The sequence below is a fragment of the Falco rusticolus genome, chromosome 6, assembly GCF_015220075.1.
Source record: "Falco rusticolus isolate bFalRus1 chromosome 6, bFalRus1.pri, whole genome shotgun sequence".
NCBI classification, from domain to species: domain Eukaryota; kingdom Metazoa; phylum Chordata; class Aves; order Falconiformes; family Falconidae; genus Falco; species Falco rusticolus.
The window spans coordinates 23,185,011-23,212,789 of record NC_051192.1 but is presented as its reverse complement, the minus strand read 5'-3'; the positions used below and the strand labels follow the sequence as shown (position 1 = coordinate 23,212,789).

Here is a 27,779-nt window from a genome sequence, read left to right as displayed (position 1 = left end):
TTTCCTCCTTAACCATTCCACGGGTCTGTTACTGAGCAAACCCAGCTCCCTCTGCTTCATCAATAACGCTGGCTTCGGCTCACTATTCCTTCAGCTCGGCCAATGGCCACCTTTGTTCTCTCTTGCACATGTACATGCAGTTTCTTCCATGAAACAGTCTCTTCATCCTCAGCCTACAGTGTCACAGTACAGTTTCAGAGAAAAACCAGTACAAATCCTCAAGCCCAGCTGCTAGTCAGAAGAGCATTCAGGCTAATTTCTACCCATTACATACAAATTCACCATTCAAAAAAGAAGGAAACTATTAACAGCCCGTGGACCAACATGCAAGTTCTCCTACACAGCCTTTTCTCATTTGCTGCACAAAATATAAGACAGGTAGTGTACTACTTCTTTAGCCTGCTCAATTCAATGCTTGGACTCATCATTAAATCCAGCTAAAACTTGAACACAATACAGAAGTACTGACTTCAGGGCTCTCACTAAGATCTCTTCATGCATTACAAATATTACTTTGCAATGGCTCTATGAAATTGTGTGGTTTGATCAGTCTCAACAAAACGCACAGGATTCTGGAACACAAGAAAAAAAGCCAAAATATTTTTCCAGAGGAGCCTTATTCTAGGCGCCCAATTGAAATATCACAGCCCAGAGAGCACTTACTATTTTATAGCACCCAATACATTTAGGGCAAAGCTCAAACCAAACAACTGTTAACAGCTAGGAGTATTTGGTGGTTCTGCAAAACAAAATCCAGATGTGTCATGTTTGTCACCCAGTAAATGAGAAACATGCAATAAGGAGACATTTGCAAAAAGTCCCATTTCAGATCAATCCTCCCAGATCTGATGGAATCACTTCAGCCTTCGCTGGGCTGCAAAGCAGGAGCTTGCATCACACCTACACTTCAACTCCCTTGTTCATTAGCTCTTTACTTGCAACAATTTTTCAAAATAGGGGAGACTTTGATTCAATCTCTGTGCCTGGCTGCCTGCGCTCCCTAAAGAGTACCTGAACTACCAGCTTTGAGATGATAATTTGGAAACTGGGAAAATTCTGTGTTTCTCATATTGACACCATTTTCAGTTGTCTGCCCTCTGCTCCCCAAGCCCTTCTCTTCCCTCTCCTTCCTCATCTCCCGTGTTTGTGTTTTCATACTCCTGCTCCATCCTAATCTCTCCCCCTGTCCTTGAAATATCTTCCTGTCACCCTGCCTGAGGGATCATAGACACCACAGGAACATTTCTGTTTGAGCTCCACTGTCTTGTCTCTGAACAGCTTCACATTACCAGAAGAATCAACTGCAAAGTCCCACTCAGTTCTGCTACTTCTGGATGGAGGGTGCTGCACCGCTGTGAAAGAGTGACTTAAAACAGGGGGGGGGGGCAGGGGTGTTTGGTTTTGGGGTGTGTGTATAGGGGTGTGTGTGTTTTGTTTCTTTTCCAAAAGTAAACCTACTTCTCCTGGTGTAAATATAGCCTTAAACCCATGATTTCTTTCAGGACGTAGCCTATGTCCTGAAAGGAGGGTGTAGTGAGGTGGGTATCAGTCTCTTCTCCCAAGTAACAAGTGATGGGAGAAGAGGAAATGGCTTCAAGTTGTTCATAAGGTGGTTTAGATTGGATATTAAGAAAAATTTCTTCCCCAAAAGGGTGGTCAAGCATTGGAACAGGCTGTCTGGGGTGATTGAGTCACCATCCCTGGAAGTATTTAAAAGACATGCAGATGTGGTGCTTAGGGACAGGGTTTAGTGGTGGACTTGGCAATGCAAGGTCAACAGTTGGACTTGATGAACTTAAAGGTCTTTTCCAATCCAAACAATCCTATGATTCAACCTCTTATTACCTGCTTGAGAAGTGCTCTAGCACATTGTAGGTGCACTTGGGGGGTGGGGGAGGTGCACAGTGGAAGTAGCAGTAGTGTGCCTGTAGCATCACTACAGAGATGACTACCTCCATGACACATTCCTCTTACATAATGAGCTGCTGAGCTTCTTGACAAAATAAGTTATTGAAGTAAATTCACATTTTTAAGTGATTCATGTTTAAGTAGGTTTGATATTTAAGTGTCAAGGACAGAAACATGAGGCCACAGCTAATAAAAGAAACAGCTGTAATGATCTGGAATTATATTACTGCACAGACTTCATTAAACTGAAGTTAAAGCGCATCAGAACTTTTATTACTTCTCAAGAGCTTCAGATTCATCAACAGCAGTAAATCAAAGGCAACATTTTGGGAATATCTGATTCAGCGGCCATGCTATAATTCAGTTTTCTCTAACTTTCAAGTTCTTGGTATCTTTTTCAACAGGCCAAGATCTATGGCAAATTTTTCCATCATCTGGAATCACCATTATAATCTGTCCTTAGTGTTATGTATTTACTGTGTGCTTTGACTGAGTTTGCTAGGTGATGCTGGAGTGCAACACATCAAGGAACACAAGGAAATACAACCGTTTTCCTAAAATAAGAGGGACTGAGGTTTAATTATTTACACTGAGTATTTCCATAAAATACAGCACAGACTGTGCATCTTTCAGAAAGACAGTTCATCCTGTGAACAGTTCTGTGAGCAGTTCATTGATAGCTATAGCACGTAACATGAGCAGAAAGCAGCACAGTCTATAGTCAGGGTCAACATCAACTCAAAAATTAATTTCCACCATTGGGGAAGTTTTTCAAATAGTGACCCTTTCCCTCGTACTTTAAAAGCAGAGGCTTAATTATTTACTGAGTTGGGCCCTGAAAATGTATGCATTTTTATGTTTATTCTTGTCTACTTGAAAGTAGTATATTAGTATAGTAGTAAGAAATTAAACAAGTGAGAAATTTGAATTAAGAAAGATGCCAGTTACATTGATTTTTAGAAACAGAAATGACGTTTTGAATTATTACTGAAGTACTTGTAGCATACACTACTGAAGTTATGCATAATCTCTGTTAACTTGAGTGAAGTTCTCAGTTCTTTCTTACTTCTCAATTCCTTCAGATATGAGGAATCATTACTACAGGTAAGACTCCAGTGTGATCATAAGGCATATCAGTACACCGTAGCAAAGGCATCAATGGTACTTTACTGTAAATGAGAGCTCATCCCTTGATGAAAGAGGGTAAAATACTCAGAAAACACAAGACCTGAGAAGACATCCAATTAAAGAAAAACACTCTGCATTCTGAAAAGAGCATATGTATTTAAGAAATCCATGTGCTGTGCAGGGATAGTTTTACTCTACATAAGGCTGCATAAAACCACCACCTTCCTACTCACTTCATCTGTTCCTTGTACATTTTCAGAATTTTATCTACTTACTTTAGCATCAAATTTGGATTTTTTATTATAAACACTATGGAAAATTTGGGGCCTCTCTCTTCTCAACTGTACATGCACACAAACAGATACCAAAGACAACTTTATTCAGGCTCTACTCTGTTCTTAATACAAGCTTGAATTAAGTAAATTAAGCTTGAATATCACTTAGTGGTACCACTGCCACCAGGTTCCCAGCTCTTGCTTTAGCACAGAAATTTGCCTTCACTTGAAGCATATAAAAAGTCCTATCAGAAGGCACATCTGATGGAAAGAAAGCACATATTTTTGTGTGTTTTGTGGATTTGTACACCTAAGTGCAAAGACCAATTCCCACCCACAACCGAGTGAGCAGGCTGAATCACCATATGGTCATGCAAGTTCACCAGCATGTGGGACCTGAAAAGAGCCCTTACTTTCAAGTTGCCCTGTGATGAATTTGGTAGTTCAATTGTTTGAAACCAGAAAACAGCCTTTCAGATGAACGAGGAATTGCCTGTATTACCATCCCAAAATAACTCTACCTGACCTTTGTCTCAGAAGCAGTGCAACTAGTAATGGATCAAAGCAAGCTTTGTAGCCTCTATCTAACTATGGCCACTTGGCTTTGTAAATTAAACAATGTTTGTTCTCTACATTTAAAATCTAGTATGGGATTTCCTCCATGTCTTCTGAAAGACAAAACCTTTTTTTCTAATATTATACATATTGTTATGCACAACTGTAACCATTTCTACACCTAGCCCCAATGTTCAAGTACTGATCTTTCAGCTCTGCATCCTGGCTCTTGACTGTTTTGAGCTACGGAAATAGGCAGGAAGAGAGATCCATTATCTTTTGAGGAAGGCAACACCCGATGCTGTGTGCTGGATCTGGGGGTAGAAGCTAGGCTAGCCATGGCTGCTCTCTTCTCAGAGGCAAGGCTTTCCTTCTTGTGTTCTCACTCTGAAGCACTTACTCTACCGTATCTCTACACCTGGCATTTCCAGAAGACTGAAGTTTAGCCACACCCTAGGCTGGAGATGAAATCATGCCAAACAGTCTAAGGTCCATAGCCACTGGGCACTATACGCAGCCAGCAGCAGATTTTTTTGTATTTCCTTGCTTAACCTTCCTTTCATCTTTTGGTGAAGAAAATACTCAGTCTTGGAGATCTGATTCTATTCTCATCAGGCTGGACGGACCAAGTCCTGGAAGCACACTGTGTGTTTGGTACGCAGGAAGACTGTGGCTGCTGAGCTCCCTTAAACACAGATGAGATGATGTAGATTTTAATAAGGGACATCTAATGAATACATGCAGTGACACTTTTCATAGGCTTGTAACAGACTTGGATGGGTCTGCACAAACACGAAGAGAAATTAACGCCCTGCCCTTGAGATCCATCTTCAAGCTAGCTTTCAAGGCTCCGAACCACAGCACCAAGTGGCAGCTATTTTTAAAAGTTGCCTATTCTTTAAACCTATTAATTTTTATCCCACTCTTGGAAAAACCTGAGCTGTTGCTAAGCCTTCCCAGAAATTGTCAGCCTGAAAAAAAAGAGCAAGCATGGAAAACTTTGTCTCTAATGATTGCGGTCCAGCAAAAATGTAACCTCCTTAAAGTACTGGAGTAGTACAAAGCACTCAGGCTTTTTGGGTTTTGCTGCTGCCTTTTTTTTTTTTTTTTTTTTTAGTCTGTCAGCATTCTGCCGTTTCTGTTACCAGCAGTTCATACTAGTTTAGTGGCTTATTATGGGACAGTCAGCAAATACCAGTAATAAGATCCTGTAAGGAAGCACATCTCAAACTGGTGTTTAGCCCCCTTTCTAGCCTATTGTCTAAGTGTGCAAATTATTAACTGTATAAAACTCTGCACAAATAATCTCAAATGCTGCTTGAGAATCCAAGAGGAAGTTGTGTCCAGCAACTCAGATACTAGTTGCCTTTTGCAGATTAGGCACTGATACTGAAGAAATGTCTAAACCACTAACTGCCAGAGATGGACAGCTATGCTTCCCTATTTCTTACAGTCTCTCCTTGAATACATGCTCCTGTTGGAAAGAGGATAGCAGGCCAGAGGGACCTCATTTCACAATGAGCTCCAAAAGCACAAGTGGTCTTTGTGGTCTGTATGCCTAAGAGGGGTCTCAGACATCACTGGAAAGAGGAACTAAACATCCAAAAGAAGCAGGGAAAAAGCAAACAACCAAGAAAATACCCTATGCTTGAAAAATGGGAAAAGCAGGAATGAAAAATGGAAAGAAACTATTCTTATAATCTAAAACCTGGTGAAAGAGAGTAAGGGAGGAGAAGGTGTCCACACTTTTAATTTCTGAAAGACCACCCGTGAGTAAGGTCCTTTTGTAAGGCAGTATTTTTAAGAAATCTGTATAAAAGCCACGCAACTACTGCATTATTTCTGTGTCACCTTACTCTTTAGAAAACAGTAGAACTCTGAAAGCGATCTACCTTGGAGAGCAGCAGGAAAATTCAACCTTTTGACAATGACATGCTGACACCATTTCAGGCCAAAGGCTACAACTCCCTGAACTTTTCTCATCTCTTTCTCTGGTTGGCCACATACTGTTGCATTGTCTGCTCCCTGTTTCGCCCCAGTGCTGTTCAGGATCTGCCCAAAGCAGGTCCCTGGGGCTGGCTGAGGGCAGGGACTGGACATGCCTCCTGCATCATAGCTGTATGCGGTGACCGGCAGCCTGGCCTTGCCTCCCAGCTCTCAGGCAAAGGGACTCTGATGACCTTTCTCCATCTCTGCCTGAGCCCCATCCATTAAGCACAGCTTTTATGAGCTTCTCCCATTTTGGTACTAGTAGTTCAGGGCTCTCCTGAGTGGCTTGTGCCACTCTCATTATTCATGTCTCCTTCAGAAAAGTCTGCTTGGCTCAAGCTGTAGGAGGCTTTTCTATGAAAATTAAATTTTACGCTTGAGCCCTGATTCAGTCAGTAGAGATGGAATTTATATAACCTCAAGTTTGAAGTGACTCTGTACCATGTAACTTTGCTGTCCTAAACTAGCTTTCCTAGCCCTTTAACTTCAATCCAAATGTCCCTCACAGCACTCCACCATACTGTCATCTTCGCCAAACTGTACCACAGCAGTTTAGTGGCTGTTATGTGCAGATCATGAGCTTTTAAAGATTACTTTTAAGATTTTCTTACTATGGTCCAGCTTCAGATCATCCACAGAATGTCTTCAGGTATTAAATCCAATTTCTGTCTGACTTGGACACAAATTAATTTTAAGTGACAGTTCATCAGGGACGTATTATATAATTTAATTACAGCCCCCCTTCCCTACGTGACTATTTCCACCCAATCAGTGGTTTAGAAATATGTTTTTCTTCATTTGAAAATTATGCTTTTGGTCATGTCCGAGAGTTACTGGCAAACACCATTTATTACATCTTAACACAAAAACACTTCTTCGCCAGTTGTCTCTCCTCTTAGATGTTTAAGTTGGAAAAATGTTTTTGAAGTGTTACATCAGTGCTGCAGTGCATGTCACTATTTAGCCAGCTGAGCTAGAAGTACACAGCTATTTCACTAGCCATATTCCTAGAACACAATTCAGCATCACTGTTTATCCAGTGGAATGCTTCATTAAGCTCCCCCATTTCCAGCAGCTTCCAACTCCCTCCCCTCAGAGTTTACTTGCAGGGCTGCACTATAAATCAAGTCAGTGAAATGTTTCATGTCAAACCCAAAATCTCACAACATACTGCTTATTTATTACATGTTCATATTCAAACCACTTACTGATACAGGTCATCCATGCTAGAAAGCTTCCCTGCCACAAGTGTGATGTTAGTGGAGGGCAGCATAGAACTGAAATGCCAAAATTTAGAACCGGGAGATAGAGCTATACCCTTAATTATTTGTTCCTTGTCCCTTCTTCCTTGCTTTATTTTATTGCTTCCATTTTGGTGTAAATACTTAATAAAAAAAAAAAAAAAAAAAAAGCTGTCATCCTATCCCCCTCCCCCAGCCAAAAACACTCCATGTGGAGCAAGTGCCAAGCTGAGCAGATGCAGCACTACAGACATTCTGCCGAAAAGGTATCAAACAGTGAGCTCCTACTAGGAATATTTACAGGTACTGGATAATACCTCTAGGTCCCAAAGGTAACTCTAGCTTCTAGTCCTGTGAGCATCATGCATCTTCTTTGTTAACATTGTGCCAAAGGTTTGTGGGTGAAATTTATTTAAATATACACTGCACTAAAGGGTATTTTACCAGCTATATAAATTTATAAAAATAAATAAAAAGTTACAACTGATAAAATGGTCTGTTACCCAGTTTCATTTTAGGTCACATACCAGTGCTGGGAGTGTTTGTTAAAAAAACCAAACAAAACGCCCAAACAAAAACCACCCACCCAATTTTTTTCCTTCCTCCCTTTTCCTCCTCCAGACTTTATTTTGAAGATGGTGGGCTAGGTTTTGATTTCATTTATTCTACTCTAAATCAAGATTTCACAGACTTGTCTGCAAGATACTAAACAGGTGATTAAGATGTGAATTCAGAGTACTTTATCTTTTCTGGATCTCCCTGTGGTCACTCCTAGAGAGCAGCACAGCATGTTTTTGTGTCAGCTCACTGCCAAAGTTAAGCAAAACACACTGTGTTTGGCATGTGTTAAGAGTTCCTGCAAAGAGATCCACAACCCGCTGCAGTGTAATACATTACCTAAGTCAGAGATGAATTTGTAGAGACCAGCCCCTCCCCACTGTACATCTCTGACATAAAACACCACTTCTGAACCTAGCACTTGTCAGATGCAAATTCCAGCTGAGCCCTGTTTAGAAACCTCCCCCCTAGCCTAGATTACACTAGACCCTGTGAAAAAATTCTGAATGTAAGACACACGGATATTGCAATAGCTTAAAGTAAGGTCCGTGAACCTAAAGCCTGCAGGCTGCTTATAGTGACAGCTTCACTTCACATGGACCACAAAAGACTTTCCTCATACTGGCATGCGGAAGCATGCTTGCTGAGAAAGATGCCGAAGTGGCCAGTATCACTGTCAGCAATTACAAAGCCTTCCCACCTATGCTGTAAAAATAATGTGGCCCACAGTAATGCTGAAGGGGAAATATCATAGTACAGTCCTCACAGCAACAACAGTCTGCAGAGTACAGAGACTCCAGGTCTATTGTGGAAGCCCCACAAAAACTACCAACAAGCATCAATATTAGCAACCTCATTGTCTTGACTTCTTTTCTTCCCTCTCTGCACATGTTGCTGCTTTGTCCTTTCTCCCCCCCTTGCTATCTCTAACTCCTTCTCTCTGTCTTCCCTTCTGCCCTAATACACCATTATTATAGCTATGTGATCCATTCAAAAAGGATCAAAAAGGATCCATATAAAAAGATGCACCGAGGCTGGGCCCTCACACTGTTAAACTGATGAGCACAAGAAGTTGGAATTAGCTTTTTCATAAATGGAGGCAGTTCTCACAGTACAACACCAATCTTCAAGAACTTTTCCATTACATATCAGAGATGCACCTTCTTTACTGGCCAGATGTTCAATCAAAACTAATTTTCTTTCAAGCAAAGATACTACTCCTCACCAAGTGATGTCAGTGCCACTTCAAACATTTCAAATTTTAGACTTTTTTGGTATCTAATGACTTAAGTGTAAGAATTTTGAAACAGAAGTGGGTAGATGGTTTTGCCCACGTTTTCATATTCAAACCAATTTAATATTTCTTTTCCTTCTTTAAAGGCAAGTGAACATTAAGGAGTACAGTGCTTCATAGATCATCTCTCTGCACTGTTTTTCAGGGTGTATCTGTTTGGTTTTTTATGTGCTTTAGCTATGAAAAAACATTACGGAAAGTAGGATTCATCTCATCTAACTTTAAAGACTTGTAAAAGTAGTATCTACAGCATGGGAGCTAGGCTCCCTTCGTAGTCCCTGAAAAGAAAAAGCCACAAGGCAAGATTCATCCACAGTATTTTAGATGCTTCCCTAGGATGAGATGAATTCAGAACTCTGAAAGCATTGGCTCCACTGTGCAGTACAGATACCTGCATTCGTTCAGACCCCTGTCCCCTTCAATACGTAGTTTTTGCTGTCTACTTACAACCTGTCCACTTAAAAGTCAAGGTTTTTGAAGCAAGGACTGTCTTTTCCTCATATACACATGCAACAAACAGGACAACAGTATCATGACTGCATGACTGTGGCCTTTATATGCTGCCATTGTATGAAACATCAGTAACAGAAGCAATGCTAATACCTTAAACAAATTAGTACTTACAGTCCATGGAAAACCAATGGTTTAAATAAGAACTATACTGGAAGCCTAGCTTGAGCAAAAAAAAAAAAAATAACAACTTCACAGCCATTGCATGCAGCATAACTTTGAAAGGCCAGATATGGTGAACAATCAAAAAGACAGCTTTGTCCAGCTTACAAAGTCTCTCCTTGTTGTGGTTATGGACTGTGATCTGTTACAGCAGCAATAAATTTTATTCATGGCTTTCAGCTTTTACAAAGAAGGTGAAAGAGACACAACTATCTTCTTGTCTCCAGTCCTTAATTAAGAAAAAAAAAAAAAAAAAAAAGAAAGAAGAAAAAAAAAAAGAAAGAAGAAAAAAAAAAAGAAGCCTTTTACAGAGGTGGGGACAAACTGAGTTCATCTGTAGCCTGCAAAGGCTTCTGATCCCCCATTTCTCAAGGCAGGGCTCTACTGCCTTTCCAGGTGACCCCCTCTTTCCCAAGCTACTCTTTGCTTCAGAATTTGCAATGGAAGAGAGCCTTCTCACAGTCATGCCATATATCAAATATCGCAGGCAAAACTTGGCTGTTTGGATGTTCTTACTAGGATCCTTCACAAACTATATATACCCCTTGATCTCAGCCATTACAGCTATGGGCTGGGCAATACCATGAGGAAAAAAGGGAGATTCACCTAAATACAAGCTTTGGGGCAAGAAGGCTTCCTCTGGGAACTAGATGCAGGTGGCTTTATAGTGAAGATGATTACGGAACTTCTTCAAGCCATCAGAGGCGGAAAGTAAAGTAAAACAGTGCAAGTCAGACTGCTGCACTTGTGTATAAAGAAGTGCAGCTCTCAAGACTAACCTGAAATTTGTAACATATTATTACATTTCTTCAGACCACCAGGCATTGAAAGCTTCAAAACCACTTGATACTCTTGCTCACTAAATAAAAGAAATAATTAATCAAATTATGTACACCTCAACCCTGATTGCACCACCTACCCTTTCTTCTGTACAAAACTACCGATGTGCTGCACCCAAGTCTCTTCAGCATGCAGAATTCTCACCTAAATATGACATTATTTCACCTGTATTCAGACAGACCTTTCTTATCAATCTAACGGCAATATTTTCAAAATAGTATTACATTCTTTTGCAGGCCTCCTCTAATTCAATAAAACCTTCTCAAGTAAAACCAATCAAGTGGGTGATTTATGTAGTTGTATATGTACATCTTACTAAGTTTAATCAGTGACTAGGCTACATGTAAAAGCCAAATTTACACAGAAGGGTTTCCTTTCACAAATGAGTAAATGCTGAAAACATATTTTCCAAGATAAACTTGCAAAGAACAAAAAAGGGGGGAGGGGGAATAGCAAAGTAAGGTAATTACCTATCTCCCTTTGGTTTTCTTTTTTGTACTGTCTTCCCTTTGGGTCGTCTTTCACTCCCTAAACAGGGGCTCCCACCAGGGCCTGTTACCCGTATTGATTCAAGGCCTTTGGAAGATTTCTTAAAAGTAAATTCCACTGGTTCTCCTTCTTTTAGGCTTCTAAATCCTTCCATGTAAAGCTTGCTCTGTAAACAGGAAAAATACTCTTGGTTACCATTGCCTTAAAAACAATATTTACATTCATAATCAACAGAACAAATTATCCTGTCTACTATCCTACAATACACACAAGTTGAACAACAGTTTCCTCTAGGTAGCTACAGCAGATGCTACTACAAATTATATTCCTTGACACACTGAAAACACTAAATAAGTAACAAGAACCTATTTTCAGTATCAGCAAAACTGAAATAATGTTTTCCTTTTCTGTGATGAATGCTATAGACCTAAGCAGCAGAGAAAACGCTGTATTCTTAAAACCACTAACAGGCATTTTTAACAAAATGGAAGAAGAATGAATGTTCACTTCAGAGATAATTCATTTATGATCAAAATTATCATAACCTGTATTCCTTATATCTGGGACATGGCTCTGCTGCTCTGAAAATGGATCAAAGATACCATGAGCACAAAAGGCAGGAGGAAGGCACTCTGAACAGTCCACTGAAACAGGCAATTTAAATATCCCTAGTGAGCTGCTAAAATTTCTGGTCACTACCCCCAAAATCTTATCTAGTTCGCATGATTCAGGTATGGGTTTGTATTTTCATTCACAGAAAAGGAAACTATTACCATCAGGGCAAGTGAAATAAATACTAATAAATCTGTTGATATTACACTGTAACAGCAAATCTTGGACAAGCTGAGCTCAACAGGAGCTCACCATGGATTTTGATGCAATGAAAATTTTCATCTCAATTCCTAATAAATTATATATAATAGTAAAGTCTACATCCCAGGACAAATCTGATGAATCAAACTCTTAAAATGATCAAGTTAGGCGAGACAAGGGTGGGGGGGAATAAAATGATAGGCACTGGTTGCACTAAATGTTTATTTAGAAATTACACATTACATCAATGAGATCAGTTGGACTCAGAGAATATTAAAAAAATCCATCAATTTCCAAACACTTGTAGTTTCTGCAAGACAGTTATGAAACATGTTTTCTTCCTTTGCTCATGAAACTCTTCATAGCAGAGAGAAAAATCTATCCCGACTGACTCTTAGTCAGCTCTGCAGCACTCACTTGGCTGAACCATGGAGTCAAGAAGGGAGTCTTCACTGCAGGGGGCATCCCACTCAGCCACGTCAAAAAGAGCCGACTGACACAACGAAATCACACCTACTACTCAACAAGTATAATTAGGGAATGCATTCAAATCATACAGCAATCCCTGACGTGGGCTGCCTGTAGTCATGTTATAGGAATGGGAGGTCTGCATCACCAAGACACTAGTTTAGCAGAGCACAAAACGGACACCTATAGAATTCATAGTTCACACACCAAGAGGGACCTGGTCTCTTCACAAAGATGCACAGAGAACAGGACAGGAGGCAACAGGGCTGAGCTGCTTTAGGAGAAACTCCATCCAGACATGAGGAGAAGATGCTTACTAAAAGAAGAATTAAACAGAGAAGCCTAGAGAAGTAGTCCTGTTCCCTCTGAAGACTCGGCTTAACTAACAAGGCACTGAATAACACAATCCAAGGCCCTACTTTCAGCAAAAGGCTGGAGCAGACGATCTCAAGAGGTCCCTTCCAATCTAGACTTTTCTGTGATTTATGCATCTCAATCCAGAGCTAAATCACACCCAGTGAGACTAGAAAACAGGATTCCGGTGCCTGGTTCTGCAGAAGTTACCTCAGGAGACCTGTGTCACTTAACTTCTCCCTGTCTTTCTAAAGAAGGACACCACTGCAAAGTCCATTTCCCACAGCACTAATAAAATTAGTTAAAAATTACAAGGTAATCAGAAATATTTATTTTAATGAAACCATGTGAAAGTACATGCACCTTTGCTTCCAAAAATCCCCAAGTGTTGGACCCAGCTGAGTTCTCAGAGTCTACCCAGCAGCAACCATTCATAGCAGAAGATACTGCCAATGCCAGTCTGGCTGAGGGACTCAGTTGTTTATAATTTTTCCAGCAGCCAAAAGTAAGCAACACCACAGCTCCACTGGCTGGGACAAAGGCTGTTTTTGCTTATCCAGTTATGCAGCTCTAGTAAACATGGCTTTTCCACCAAATGTAACAGCGTGAAGCATTAAGACAAATAGTTGACTTTCTGGGTGAGAGGTTGAGCACTATTTAAATGAGAGAAGAAATACAAAATATCTGTTCCCTGAACCATAAGCTTGGCTGTATTTTGAAATGAAAATATAAAGTATGGAAAAATAAATACGCAAATCTTCTCATTAATACAACTGGAAGCCAGTAATTCTATATAAACCAATGAAACAGAACACCCAGGAAGGCAATATTATTTAAAGCAAGCCCTCCACCTTGAAAAGTCTGTATAGCAATAAGGGGATTGTTGTCACCATGAAGAAACATCCAAGTTCAGAATATGCCAAAAGAAGACATCACCACTCATCAACTGAAACAACAGATTCTGCCTGTGGAGTGAATCCATCCCTGGGTCCATCCACACCCCTTCAGTCTTCAGCAGCCACCGGGGAGACCCTTGTTAAAAGGAAAGAATGTGTTTTGTCCCAAACTAAAACATACTGTTAAATGTTCCAAAACTAGACAATCATGACAACACAGATGGGTACTGATCACAAGGGGAACCTCAAGCAGGTAAACATAAGCCTGTATTTCTCAGTAATGCTGAACATGGCATGGATGCTTTTGTCTTTTTGTTTAATTACAACTTAATGAACATATAAGTTAAGTCTCAGCAAGACTTACACATTTTTCCTTTCTGAGTTGCACTGTTATAAAACAAATGCCAAAAGGTTGACATCTGATATGCACATAACATTATGTCTTCTACTTTACTTCAAAAGAAGTACTTCTTTAAACTGCAATCTAAACCAGGGCTTTGTTAGTACTCTAAAATGTTTGTATTCTTCTTATTTCATTTTTGCAACAGAACTTTTATTTCCAAAGAAAGCACTATATTTACAACAGAGATTTAACAATATATTTAAAAGCCAAAGTAATGGAACAATTATACTTTCATAAATCCTATGTTATACAACTGTACATTCTTTTGATGTTTGTTTTTTTCGAAGCACTTTTAACAACAGAAAATGTTGAAAAAAAACCACTCCGACTTACTTGCACAGTACTCTCCTTGAATACACCTCAACAGCTTTTCAATGTTATAGATGGATTTGGTGCTGTCTGACTTACTGTGTAAGTGTTTATTATACTACTATGCTGTCAGCCAGCTCACGGTGAGATTCTCTCAGGGTGTAATAACAATTCAAAGCCATTGTGAAAAAATGTCATTTGGAAACTAGAAAAACAAATCGAAAACCTGAATCCCTCTTAACTTGTCTGAAGGGTTGGACAAAAAATGCCTATAAAGTTGATATTTTAATGTTGAAAGACCTAGCTCACTATTTTCCTCATATTACTTAAACAAATAAAACCCACACAATTAAAAGCAGCCAGAGTTTCAAATCAGTGAACCATTTCTAGAGCTCTGAATGGGGTGTATGGGCACACCGCCAGTGAACAAAGGGAAAAACTTAAAAGCAACATGCTTTTCCTCCTTTCTCTTTCAGCTGTCACAGACTTTGCTGTTATTTTTACCAGCAGTCAATACAGTGATTTCAGACTAGAGCTTTTTTCTTTTTTAGCTTGACAGGGCCATTTCTGTGGGTTTTTTTATAGGTATCCTATTATTTCTTGGTATTTTAGCCTATGATTTAAAGTCTCACACACCTCTGTCACAAGTAACAGCTTGGTCCAAAATGCTGGCAATTTCATAAGAGTTTTAGCAACAATAAAAAATAGTAAGAGTGGAAAAATCCATGATCACAAGTTCTTGGAAAGCATTTCCTTCTACAAAACAAAAATCAAAACATAACAAATATAAATTATTAGCAAGATGTTTCCAAATAAAAATACCATTTCCTGGGCAGTGTCAGGGATTGCTTACAACTCTCACCAGGCTCTACAAAAGAAAGGAAGTTTGGAATTAAGACTCATTACAGGGGCCTGATCGCCTCTAATACGTGTGCATTACTTTTATTGACAGTGTGGGGAAGGAAGGGAGAACAGGGCCCTCCCCAAGCACCTCCTCACAACAATTCTGCCATTTCTTATCAGGGCTGTGAACAACTGCCGTCGCAGGCATTAATTTATTGGGGGGGGGGGAGTGGGGGGGGTGGTGTGGATTTACTCTGTGGCATTCTGCTTAGATCATTTATTTTCTGTATCTCTCATTTCTGCCCCTTTTTATCTAGTGATTGATTGACTGCTCAGTACAATGACCAGATGCCAGCAGTATGCCAGGTTTCCCAAAGTAAGAAAGAGTTTTCCCTCCAAAATTATCTACAATTAAATCCAGACATGAAGGAAAGCATATCCTGAAGCCCAACTGCACTGAAGATCTTAAGAAAGTCTCTCCACAGCAACCCCATGTAGTTCCGTCAAGAGCCAGCAACCTTGAGTAAAGCTGGAGTACAGAGTAAGAGCACACAGAAGCAAAACAATTTACACTGGATCTATACTAGTGCTCTTATCTGCATTAGGTCAAAACGAGAATTTAACTGTTGCACACTGCAAATGTTAGGGGAAGTGCTGCAAAATACTATCAGTTGCCTGATTCAAGTCCTGCTGCAAGGACTTTTGCTATCCACCAAACGTTCATTTTAGGAGGTTTGTGAAGATCATGTATTTCTTGCAAAGCAGAATGCCAAAACAAACAAAATATCCACCACACTGAACAACAGCCCCTCCAAGAGCAACGCGTAGTTCTGCTGCGCTAACACAGAATTCAAAGGCTGGGCACCCACAAGCCAACTAGTCTGTTCCTCCTGCTGACCTCAAGGGCTTTTTCCTGCTCCCATGGGCTTATCTTGCACCAAATCTGGCACCTCTCTGTCCTCCCCATAAACCAATTTAACTCACTAATCTGACAGGAAATAAACTCAGTTTACGGGGGGTGGGGTGCAGGGCGTGGATAATAGGAAGAGGAAACAGAGATAGATTTTTGTTTTTCTGGTGATCAACATCTGTTCACAGAAAGGTTCAACAAGTTCCTGGGCACACACAGTGGAAATGGTAACTTTTGAGATGAGAATATTTTCCTGAATATTTTATGTAAAAAGAAAAATCTACAGTATTGCAAATATTTTTTAAGCTCACCATAATACAAATCAACTCTACTTTAAAAATAAAGCTATAAATGACTTTATGTCTCAAAGATTTGCACTTCAGCTCTTGGGCAATGATGAGCCACATTGCCTACTGTAAAGTTACTTGCAATAGCTCACCATATCTAATAAAAATATACATGTAGTGTAAGACCCAGTATGTAGGCACTCGTACACTGCAACTTTACATCCTTATTTACTTAGAATTTGTCTTGAATTTCCACCTCAACCATACTCATGTGCATAACGTTGTTTCTATTCATCATCCTGTTGCTGTCCCCATACTGTTGCTCTTCTGAGAAGCGTGCAAAGATATCCATTCAGCTTTTGAACAAAAGGCACTAATTCAAAACCAGCTTCCCTATACAACAAAAGGATGTCTTCTTTCTCAATTTACTTACAGATTTAAAGAAACTTTTACTAACTGCTTTAACTCTCAAGAACTTTAAATAAATTCTAAGTCAGCTTAATACTTTCTGTTCTTGTTCCACCACAACTTCCAAGAAGTGATTTCCTTTGATCATCTACTCCTCCTTCTTTCCCCATTACCTTTACTCTACCAGTCCCCCTCCCAGGAGAAGGTTCTCTGCTAGAAGGATTAAGTAACTTCCCAAAATTCTTCTTTTCCTTTACTTGGGACTGAAGTTGAACCTTTTCCCCATTTAAGCCTCCAGTACTTCAGCTCACTTACTTTCACTAACTAGTTCTCCTAATTTAACAAATGTTCACTTTTTATCATCCCATTAAACTTAAATCACATGAACCTAGTTCATGCTTTGTCTTCATTTTTTAAACAAACAGGTTTTCTTTAAGGTCAGCAACTCCTTCCAAGTCCAAAATAACACAACTTCTATTCTGAATTACTCTTTTGCTAAGAAAACTATTGACTGTCACGTACAGAAATAATCACATCATTACAATATCATTTGCACTTTAATCTAGATCTGGTCCACTACATAGCCTACAATGTTACTATTCCTATAGTATTACCTTCTCATAATATTGCTATTCCAGTGTCTGTATATAAATCCTAAGCTAGAGGTCTACAACACATCTTTCACAGTTCCTTCCCAAAGTGATTCTGACCAAACAGATTCTACTGTATCCATGCTACTGTTTGTTTCTTTGTATGGTGCCACTTCATGACACTTACTAATTTTCTGCATAACTTTCAGTGTTTGTGCTCAGGCCACGAATGCTATTTGGCCATGTTTCTGCTGCCTCTGTATCTAGTTACACATTCAGCACCAGCTGTTCTAGTTTTGTATACTAATGAAAAGAACCTGGATAATAAACATCTCGTTTGGTTTTCTTCCTTGACCTCACCCTCTTTTCTCACTATAGTATGTATTTTTGCTGGTGTAGCACCTACACAACTAGTCTTCTACTAATAGCTTTCACCCTTTCTGTGCTCCTTAGCGTAGACCACTTGTGTTATTGCACGTGCAATTCTCATTTACCCAGTTTTCCTCCTTCTGTGCTTTAATACCAAGCGTGAAAATCAAGCCAGCCACTTCTCCCATTTCTTCATTAAGTATTTTCTCATCTGTCATGCCAGGAACAAGGTAAAAATTTTAGGATTCAGTTCAGTCAATTCAAAGGGACAGTTCCTCTTGCTCCACCTCAGTCTCACACTGACCCAGAAGAAAACAGTTCACCTCTTCTTGGTAATGTCATGTTTTTCTGCTATGTTTCTGCTTCTTGAAACAGTTCTATGCAGAGCCGAAAAACTCACCAGCACACCACAAAAGACAACACATGAGTGTGCAGCCATGGCAGGTAAGGCTGTCCTGTGCAGCACCTTGACAACTCAGCACTTACACAGCCTCAGTGATCTCCTGAAACCACACTATTAATTCCAGACAGTTTTATAATAGCCTCTGAAATCCACCCATTGAAAAGCACTTTCTCCTCTTTACAGTCTCTCAATAGTCGGACACCTCCAAGCTTCCTTCTGAGAAGTGCTCCCTCGCTGCCAGCTGACCACACTGCCTTTGGGAGCCCCACAGATCCCCCAGGATGGAGGGCCTTCCCTTCCTCCGCTTGCCACTGAGCTGTTCCACCCTCAGGCAAGTGCAGTCACCTCACAAGACTGAAACCACCTCATTTTCTGTTCCAAATACTCATCTGCAGAAACCTGAAGCCTCTCTCTAGAAAAATCAGGAACAAACTAACACGACCTTTTATGCAACCAATCAACAGGGCAGATTATCCTCTTTCTATTTTCACTGGGACCAGGCACTTTTTTCTCCATTTTTTCTTCTTTCATAAGACAAGGGTCTGATGTCCAGATGAACAGGCTCTTCAAGGCACCCTGATACTCTGTTCATTTTAGCGAAGCATCAAGTCCAAAACTTCCTGGCAGGGGTGAAAACTAACACAACTGTGGGCATCATGGTCCCTCTTCCCCAACAACATGCTGTACACTGAAAAATTCATGACAACAGTGAGCTACGTATTTTTGTAGTGTTCACCTAGGCAGAGTATTTTTCAAGCCTCCTTTCTGTTAAAAAACCCAGACCTTCAAGGCAAATGTCTAACCAGGCCACTCTTGAAGCTCATCTTCAACTACCTGAAGAAAGGAGGTGCCACACAGAGTCCTAGACCTTTTTTTCCCCGCACTTCCCACAAAAAAAGAACAAATAAGAAAAACATGTGGGCTACCAGAAAACCAATGAATGCCAACAAGTCTGGTTTTCTCAGTTTTTCCACAAGGGATATAAATACACTGAAACCTCCATGATGGATGTGACTGAGCTGTCTCCTGCCTGTCATTGCTCCTACAAGTTTAACGGTAAGGATAGAACACAGTATGGCTACAGTTCTAACAGATTTCAATGTAAATCATCCCATAAACACAGGTGAAAGTGCAAAAGCACAGGAAGGCGTAATGTACAACCCACACAGTTTGCTGCGTTTTTCAAATACCGAAAACGTAATCCAGTAGAAAGTACAGGCTCAATGGTAGAGTTATTACACCTAAAAATAAACCACAACTTCCTCCAGATTTACTACACCTTTCTGGAGTCGTTAACCACATTATCAGAAACAACTGCAGCACCTCTATTTTCCATGCCTGCCCTACGATGTCTATAAGCTTACTTTCTGTGCTTCTCTGCACACCCTCCTGCTGCATGGTAATGACAATCCCCTATGCCAGGTGATGTTTTAGCTACGTAACGGTTTCCTATCCACCTCCCTTATCACCTCTTACCATCTCAAGAGACTGCATATAACCAAAAAGAAATTAGGCCCAGATTGTGCTCTGCTAATTTAAGTGTAGAATCAGAGAATCATAGAATCTTTAGGTTGAAAAAGACCTTTAAGATGTAGCAGAACCTCTCTCTGCACATGCACCTTTCCCTTCCCCTGCATGAAAGTGGCCTGAAAGAGAGTCATCTTTTCTTACTGCAGATGTTTAACATCATCTACAGGAGGCTGTCCATAACCTTTAAATTGGGTACCAGTAGCGAAAAACAGTACCAGGAAAATATTGAGAAAGTGGTACATCCACCTTTTTGCATCCCAACTTTACATGAGAAAAACTGAGCAGTTCACATCTCGCCAGTAAACGAAAGAATGGCTAACGCTTTGGGCAACTCAGAAGCCACAGGCTGACACTGAAAAAAGGTGTTTCATACAAATGATTCAGCAAGTCAGCTGTACAGAGGGAGTCCTGAACCTGTTAAGGAAGTTCAGCTCACCCTATTCTCATGGCAAAATACATCCCAGTTATAGTGACCTGTCTCTTTCTTCCTGAAGTGTAGTGTGACAAGTAGCGACTAACAACTCTGCAGCCCAACAGGGAAACAGCGGGCTGGGGAGAGGGTAGGTGGGTTGCATTGGTAGATACAGGCTAATACATACTCAGGACAGAAAGGATCATCTTACTTGTGAGCAGTAAGTTGAGGTAGGACTGTGGGGTGGGAAAAATGGAGGTATGAGGGAGGATGGTGGTTGGACTGTGCTGGAACTCAACAATTTGACTTTCTCAAGGGGCAGGGGACAGGGTGGTGGAAGGGCTGGGCCATGCTGAAAGGCCAGAAGTCCTTCGAAAGCAATGGGCTGGGACAATGGCCTGCCTGACAATCCAAGCTAAAACTGATCTGTGGAAAAGAAGTGGCTGACAGTTAGAGTGGCTGTAGGTTCTCAAAGTTGCAGAAGAGCCAACTCCCCTTTCTTCCCAGGCTGCAAAGGCAGAGGAGTGGCTCAAGCCCTGGAATCAGAACAATGGTTTACAGCCCAGTCCTGACTTGGACTGTGCTAGCAGTCCACCACTACCACTACCTCCCTTTCCTTCTCCTTCTCTCCTGGTTGGACACAGCTACCTATAGGCTAGAGCCTGAAGAACTGACCTCATACCACCACAGAAACAGAGGCCACCAGCACAGTGCCACAACTGGAACCTCACAGGTCCCCACCTCAGGTGAGGTGCTTTCCAAAAACTACCATCAGTTGCACTAGTACAAGGCCCCTCCATGCTTCAATGACTTCTAATTCATTGACATCTAATTCAAGCAGAAGGAAGCAGTCTGCTTGAAATCCGCTAAGCTGGGGAGCAAGGGAGTAAGTGATGACGGATGGTATTTCAGTCAACTGGGAATAACTATGCCCTAAACAATCCCAAGATAAAACCCCATTATCTCATAAACAGGAACCTTTCTTGAACTATTCTCAAGCTTTTGGGCAAATTTTTTACTTTTATGGTACAGGTGTCCTTGATTCCCACCAAGGACTCATGTTGCACTGTGCAAGGTCCTGCACAAATGACACAAGGCACGGTTTCTCAACAGGCAAGGCACCAATGCTGCTAAATCATTTGGAGCTCAGAACCTACATTTACTATTTATTTTTTAATTCAATTTATTGAAATGCCAACATGCAAGTTAAACACAGAAATAAAATAGAATATTTGTTTACTAAAAACAAAGTCACCATGCACACAAAAATAAGACAAGAACATCTGACAAAACTGGTGGGGTTCAAATGTCATTGCTCATAAAGCAAAGAAGATAAATAGGCCTAAATTTTTATTGGGGCTGGTTTATTTTTAAGTTTTTGTTATTTTTACATTATATATACTGTAAAACCAAAACACTACTTCTTTACTATAAAAGCAAAAATTAGAAACATTTATACTGTATTAACAATTCCTGAATTATGATTCAAGTTCTCTAGTATTTCTATGCTTCATTAATCTTCCTTAGCTACTCTTGTACAGCAGATTATGCATTTACTAATTTTTCAATTTTTTAAATCTAATGTTAGATAATCTAATATCTCATCAGTTATACCAACTTAAAATTGTAGTCAGCTGTATCTTAATTAGACACAATTTTACCAGAATTACAAATATTGATTAGATACTCCGATATTTGAATGAATTAACACTTCTGTCTTGAAGGAAGAATGAGCACAAAGTTATACTTAAAACATTTGTCACTTTTTTTTTTTGGAGGGAGGGAGTGGCAGATCATTTAAATGACAGTTAAGGTACTAGAGACCAGTGAAACTAGTAATAAATCTTTAACACGGTCTGGACATAACAGGAAATGAATGGGTGACTTAAAATTAAATTATTTTTTTAGAAATACTCAGCAGTAGAAGACAGCAGTGTTCATGATTCAAAAAGTAACCTGAACTTGGCAGCACCTTTAAATTATTATTTGGGAGAGTATTTAATTTGTAACTTTACTATGAACTAGTTCTCAAAATAGCCGCATTTTAAAAGCTGACAGAAATGGTTGGTCCGGAGCCACTTCTGTTACCAAAGCATAAAGCTATATTCTGTTACAAAGGACACACCCAATCTTTCAGTGAAACACGTCTGAATTTACAGTGATACAAATGAGAGAACAGCATTTAAGGCAAAACCCTTCTAAAGTAAATGGAAGGCAGATTTTTATGGAAGTAACAAAACATTTTAACTATAAAGCAAACTACTCAAATTTATTAGCACAGGTATTGGGGCAGCAGTCAGAAATACCTGGATAACTATAGTAATAAGATACTATTTTAACAGTATAGTTATGATTGCATTTATTGAAGAAGTAATTGTGAAACTGGCGTATCATGCACACAACTGCATTAATCAAACGACAGTAACATTGGCTTCTGCTCGGATTACACAATGCAAGGCTACTTAAATATCATTTAAGACTCTGATATTGAATCTGTCATTTTTATGCCCTAATTTTAGCATGCTCTGCCAAAGAATGTCAATGTTTTCTGAGGCCTCCTGAAAGAGGGTCAGACCAGCAGCAGCAGGAAGACACAAAGGGGTTCCTTAAGGACAAGTCCTTCTTCTTAGAATCTGCTGACACAGCTCCCATCAGCACTCATGGGGGAGAGCAGACCCAAAAATAACAGCCTGTTAACTCTGAATTTGTTTGCTTTTGTGGGTTGGTTACACCTCAGACATGCCAGACACATCTCATTATGAAACGTAAGCAGGTGACTAGTTCTGATGCAGTTATATAAGGCAAACATTCCAAGGAGAAATCCTTCCCAGTACACATTGATGGTTTAGCTGCATCACCCAGTAATACCCCTTCAACATCACGATTTAAGCTGTAGACTCTGCCCTGTCCTTTCAATACTAAAAGCACACTGTTTCACAGGGCACCAGCAGCACGCATGGCATGCCCAGGTTCTCAATGCCTGTCGCTGACAAAGGGAGCACAAACAATGAGTATCTTCTCTTCCAAATACCTTTCCAGGTCAAGGTAGAGTAATACCAGCAATGCTGGCTTTGCAGTAGTTACATTTTCTTAACTTCTGAGAAGTTTATTTCTATTGTGCCCACGCGCAGTAAGATAAAACCAGTCCTCTAAAAAATTTTATTCCTCTCAGTTCTGGCCAAAGGCTTTTCCTCCTCACAACATTACACTCCATATGGGAGAAAAACCAGAACTGTATAAAAATGGAAGTCTTTTCACTAAAACATACTTATGTTTCCACTCAGACTTTTTCCTGCATTAATGCAATGGTTTGATCTCACGGACTGCCGAACATCAGTGAAAGCTGCCAACCCTCCCCACACCAACAGCTCTGTACCCCCAAAAACCTGAAAGCCATAATAAACAAAATACAGCCTGAAATCTCTCCTTTAGAGGCCCAATAAAAAGTTGCCTGCTCCCTAAGCTGTTTGCTTTTAATACCAGAAGTAAACAAACTCCAGGCTCTGTTTTTATTGGACTGTTTGAAAGAGAAAGCTCCAAAGGCTAAAACCAGAGGTAAATCGTATACTATGATTCAAGAAACACAGCTGAGTTGTGGGAAACAATACATTCTGTGTATTAGTTCTTTATTTAGACTCCTTTCAGTGACATATCTTATGACCATATCCACACCAACATCTATTTTCTAGCTACTCTGTAAGATGCAGCCATTTGTAGCTGAAAGCTCAACACATTATGTTGTGTGTGTATGTGTGGATGTTAGTAGGTGATCATAAAATCAAGTAAGTACAAATTGAAGAGAGAGGAATAAAAAGGGGTTAGACTCACAGCTGTATGTGCAACTTCAGCTTCAGTACTTCCCAAGTTGTCTTCCTCCTTGACTACACAAACTCGGTTTTCCCTTATCACAGTTTATATACATGTGTATGTGTACATGCACGCATGTGCAAACGCACATGTAATTTAAAGCCAACTTCATAACCTAGCTTGATCAAATAGATAAACAGAGGCCAAATTAAACACTAGGCCACACAAGGTGCCCATTACAAAATACAATAAAAGGTTAGCTAGAAAGCTCTCACTAGCAGAAAAAAATTACTTGCCAGTAACTGCAAATGCCTCTTGTACATATTGTGCTATGGGGAAACAGCTATGTTACAGTATTTAACCACAAAGGCTTTTTTTAATCTGGGCAGTACCTACACTGTATACATGTCTGCAGTTCTTGCACCAGCAGCTCCCACAGAGGTATCCCATCAGGAGAGGAAGCGAGCAGAGGCACAAGAGAAGGCAGGCAACAGCAATTGCTCAAGCTCTGGTGATTACCAGTAGATTCACCTGAGCATGGGTCAACATCCATTTGTGCAGTCTTTGACTCTCAGTTATAGCTGCAAATAGCTGTGGAGATGCAGTGAAGTAAACTTACAGAAAAAAAACCTGAAAAGCTATGTATGTGTGGGAATGACTCAGCTTTTGGTAAATGTGGTTTTGTAAGATGGTAGATGAGATTGTTACTGAAGTAATTTGAAAACATTAAGTGTAGGAACACTGTGAATCCTCAGGAAAGATTTCTTTCTACTGTCCTCTGAAATCCCTAATACCACACCACTTCCTTAAAATACAGTAGTAGCAAGCAGACTGTCATCAACACAAGCAGCGGTTCCACCTGAAAGGCCATTAATGTTCCACCTTATTTAGAACCCTGACAGTACTGTAACAGACTTAGAGAAGATGTAAGTACCAGTGGTGAGAACACAGAGTACACACTGTGCTTAGACAGCTTGAGACCATGCTCACATTTTAAGCCAAGTCAGATTTTGCTCACTCAAGACAAAAATTATCTCCACCTTCAGATGGAGACTCACTGCTACAAATAAGAAAAGGGCCAAGCAGGATCTACTGGTTGCCAGGAGTCATCCATGCTCCATACAGTGATAGGGAGGAAATACAGATTTGGATTGCACATCCCCCGGCTCCTGCTGAGAGAGAGGAGGTCTGAGAGCCCTGGGGTTGTACAGGGGGTGCACAAACATGAGCTGGGGAGCAAACCTGCCTGCTCAGCCAGATGGGAACATGAACAACGGAGAGCCTCGTTTTTCTCTTATAAAACACATGCAGGATTAAAAGCATAAATAGATGAGTAGATAAGAATTTCATTGACCAAAGGACAATGAAGGTATTGATACCTAAATGAGGCTAAGACCTCCTCCGGAAAAGAAGTTCCAGCAATTTTGGATAATGCAATAAATATGTCTCTAATTAGACAGGCACAGTCTAAGCAAATTTTCAGTGGTAGAGCTCTTGCATTTCTGTTCAATACGCTGACAAATTTAACCTGATAAATACGTCTGCTTGCTTGGTATTCTAAATGTTAAAAAAAAATACACTACTAATGGCTGCATCCACAAAGAAATAATGCACTAATTCCAGAAGCTGATCACCACCTTACACAGCAGGGAGAAGACCACCAAGCTTTTGCACCACCTTTTCAGTATCAGAGAACACAATGATTATCCAAGTGTGGATATGAGGCTGCATAAAGTACTGCATGAAGACTTAGCAGGCTGTGCAGCAACACACCCAGCAGGCACCATGTCATCATCACAGCTGGTCAGGAGACTGGACACCATGAGCTTGAGGTGTACTCAGAGTGTGCTTCCACACCCCAGGGAAAAACTCACACAGGGCAGTTAAGACACACAAACAATCGCCTCTTCCAAGGTAAGTGACACAGTGTACAGGACCATGTAGGCTCAGCAATCATTTGCTCATAAGCAAAATGTGTGCATGGACATAGACATGGGGGGGGGCATGGGGGGACACGCAACAGAAAACTTAGGACTTTTCTGTATCTGTTCGGGTGAACAGCTGTGAATCATTCTGAGACAATCCTACAAAATCTCACTTTTCTTAAACATATAACCCTTCAATTCAATGGATCTTAAGGACAAATTAGTAAAATAGCTTTCTTCTTTATAGCCACACAGTACTTCTGCACCTCCCAGACCACTCAGACATGACCACTATGTCATGCGAATAGTTATTTTAAGAATGTAAGGAAAGCATAAGATTATGTTCATGATTAGTCACCTGTCAAGTTTCTGAAGTTCATATACCATGAGGGATTTCTTATGGCTGGCTTTGTTCTGTGGACACAGGAGTATTCTTCAGAGTAATCAGGTGCATAAACGTCTGTTATGTAGACAGGCAAGATATTTTTGAGATAAGAAATTCCAAAGAAAATGTTAACAAGAAAATAGAAGTCAGGACTACACAAAAGTAGAATCAGTTTGTTTGGGTTCTTTAAGTTAACACAAATCAGCTTGACTAATCACCCTTGGTGTTTCCAGAGAATTAAGCCCCTGAGGCTAACAAAAAGCATGAAAAACTTAAAAAGAGAGGGAGGGGACAGCTTCTGGCAGAGTCAGGACACTTAATGCATAGAAGAGACACCATAAAAACAGGTAGAGCTGGGAGACATATGATTCTCCACAGACCCAAGACCTCAGGCTTCCCTCCTGTAAGCAACTAAACCCAGGAACAGCTGAAGAACCAAGAAATAGCCTTTTATCAGTAAAATACTCATATTTTCAGTTCACCTGTTGATTTAGACGAGAATTAAAGACATATAAATCACCAAACGGATATGCCAGCACAGCATAAGGCCCGCTTTTTTCTCAAATTGCATAACCTAAAAGTGAACAATAAGCTTTCTTAGAGAGTAAAAATGGGGACTGACAGCTGCCAATGCAGCTTTTAAAACTAACAGTCCCTCTGCCGTGTCTTCCAAATGGTGGAGAAGGAAAATGGGCATCTAAAACCTTTTCCTTCTCAAAGAAAACATTTACTGTGAATGTACTCATAGACACCTAAGCCACATGTGTCTCTCCTGGGAAATAATACACTTATCCAACCCATTTTTCATTGCCTGGTATTATACAGAATGAAGGCCTGTCACATATATAATCAAAAAGTAATTTGTTGTCTAGTGAAAGGGACACAGAACCAGCTTCATATGATCAGTCAAGTAAGCTCATGGCCAGGGCAGCAACAGACAGCTCTCCAGCAGCGCTCCACGTAAGAACAGCCCAGCTAAGCAGTAAGCAACAACTTGGACAAACGCTAGGATCCAGGGTAAAGTAACATAGATATTCTGCTTGGAAATCAAAAACACACACTGAAGAGTTAGAAAGGCCCTTCTCAATGGAAAGGGCAGGGTCACTGTTCAGGAACTATTAAAATGGACTGGGCCAAAGGGACTCCACCACAGCCATCTAGAGAAACCGGGCATTACTTAGCCCAGAAAATCACATAGCAAGCTTCATTCACATGCTCTCTGGTTTATGGATTTTAAGATCCTTTTCTCTATGTTGTTTTTTGTCCTATAAAAATTATACTTCTGTTTGAAGGTCATTTCTTGTCACTGAATACCACATCACTGCTCTAAAGGGAATAAAATGGCAGCTTATAAACCCAGTTGCACTTGCTGGGATTGACACCGAGCAGGAGTATGGCAGGATCCTTTTTGTAAGACACAGGATGACTCTGGGCCAAGAGGCAGCTCAGTCATGGCTTCAGCCTGGCGAGGCTGGCCAGGGCTAGCAAGGCAGCCTGCCTCAGTGCTTACAACACATGATGCTTCCCTGTTTTGGGAGCAAGATTTTTCTAGGAGGGCAGGGGTTTGAGTGCTGTTAAAAGTTTCTGTCTATACAGAGCCCAGAGCCTGCCTGCTGGAGGTCTGGGTTGCTTGCACTGCACTCTAGTTTATTTCAGCACAGTGTCCCCCTCCTTGCACTGATCCGTTTGTTTCTTTTTCTGCCTTCTGCCTTCTCTGC

The 27,779-nt window shown here is 40.4% G+C and overlaps 1 protein-coding gene across 4 annotated transcripts in view; it reads right to left on the bottom strand.

Moving 5' to 3' along the window:
- LIN28B (lin-28 homolog B) overlaps nt 1-27,779 on the bottom strand; it is a 105,390-nt gene that overhangs the window by 34,297 nt on the left and 43,314 nt on the right. For all 4 annotated transcript variants that reach the window (XM_037392644.1, XM_037392645.1, XM_037392647.1 and 1 more), the window contains one exon: nt 10,931-11,115. In XM_037392644.1, coding sequence (XP_037248541.1) covers nt 10,931-11,115 — 185 coding nt within the window. The remainder of the gene's footprint in view (nt 1-10,930; nt 11,116-27,779) is intronic.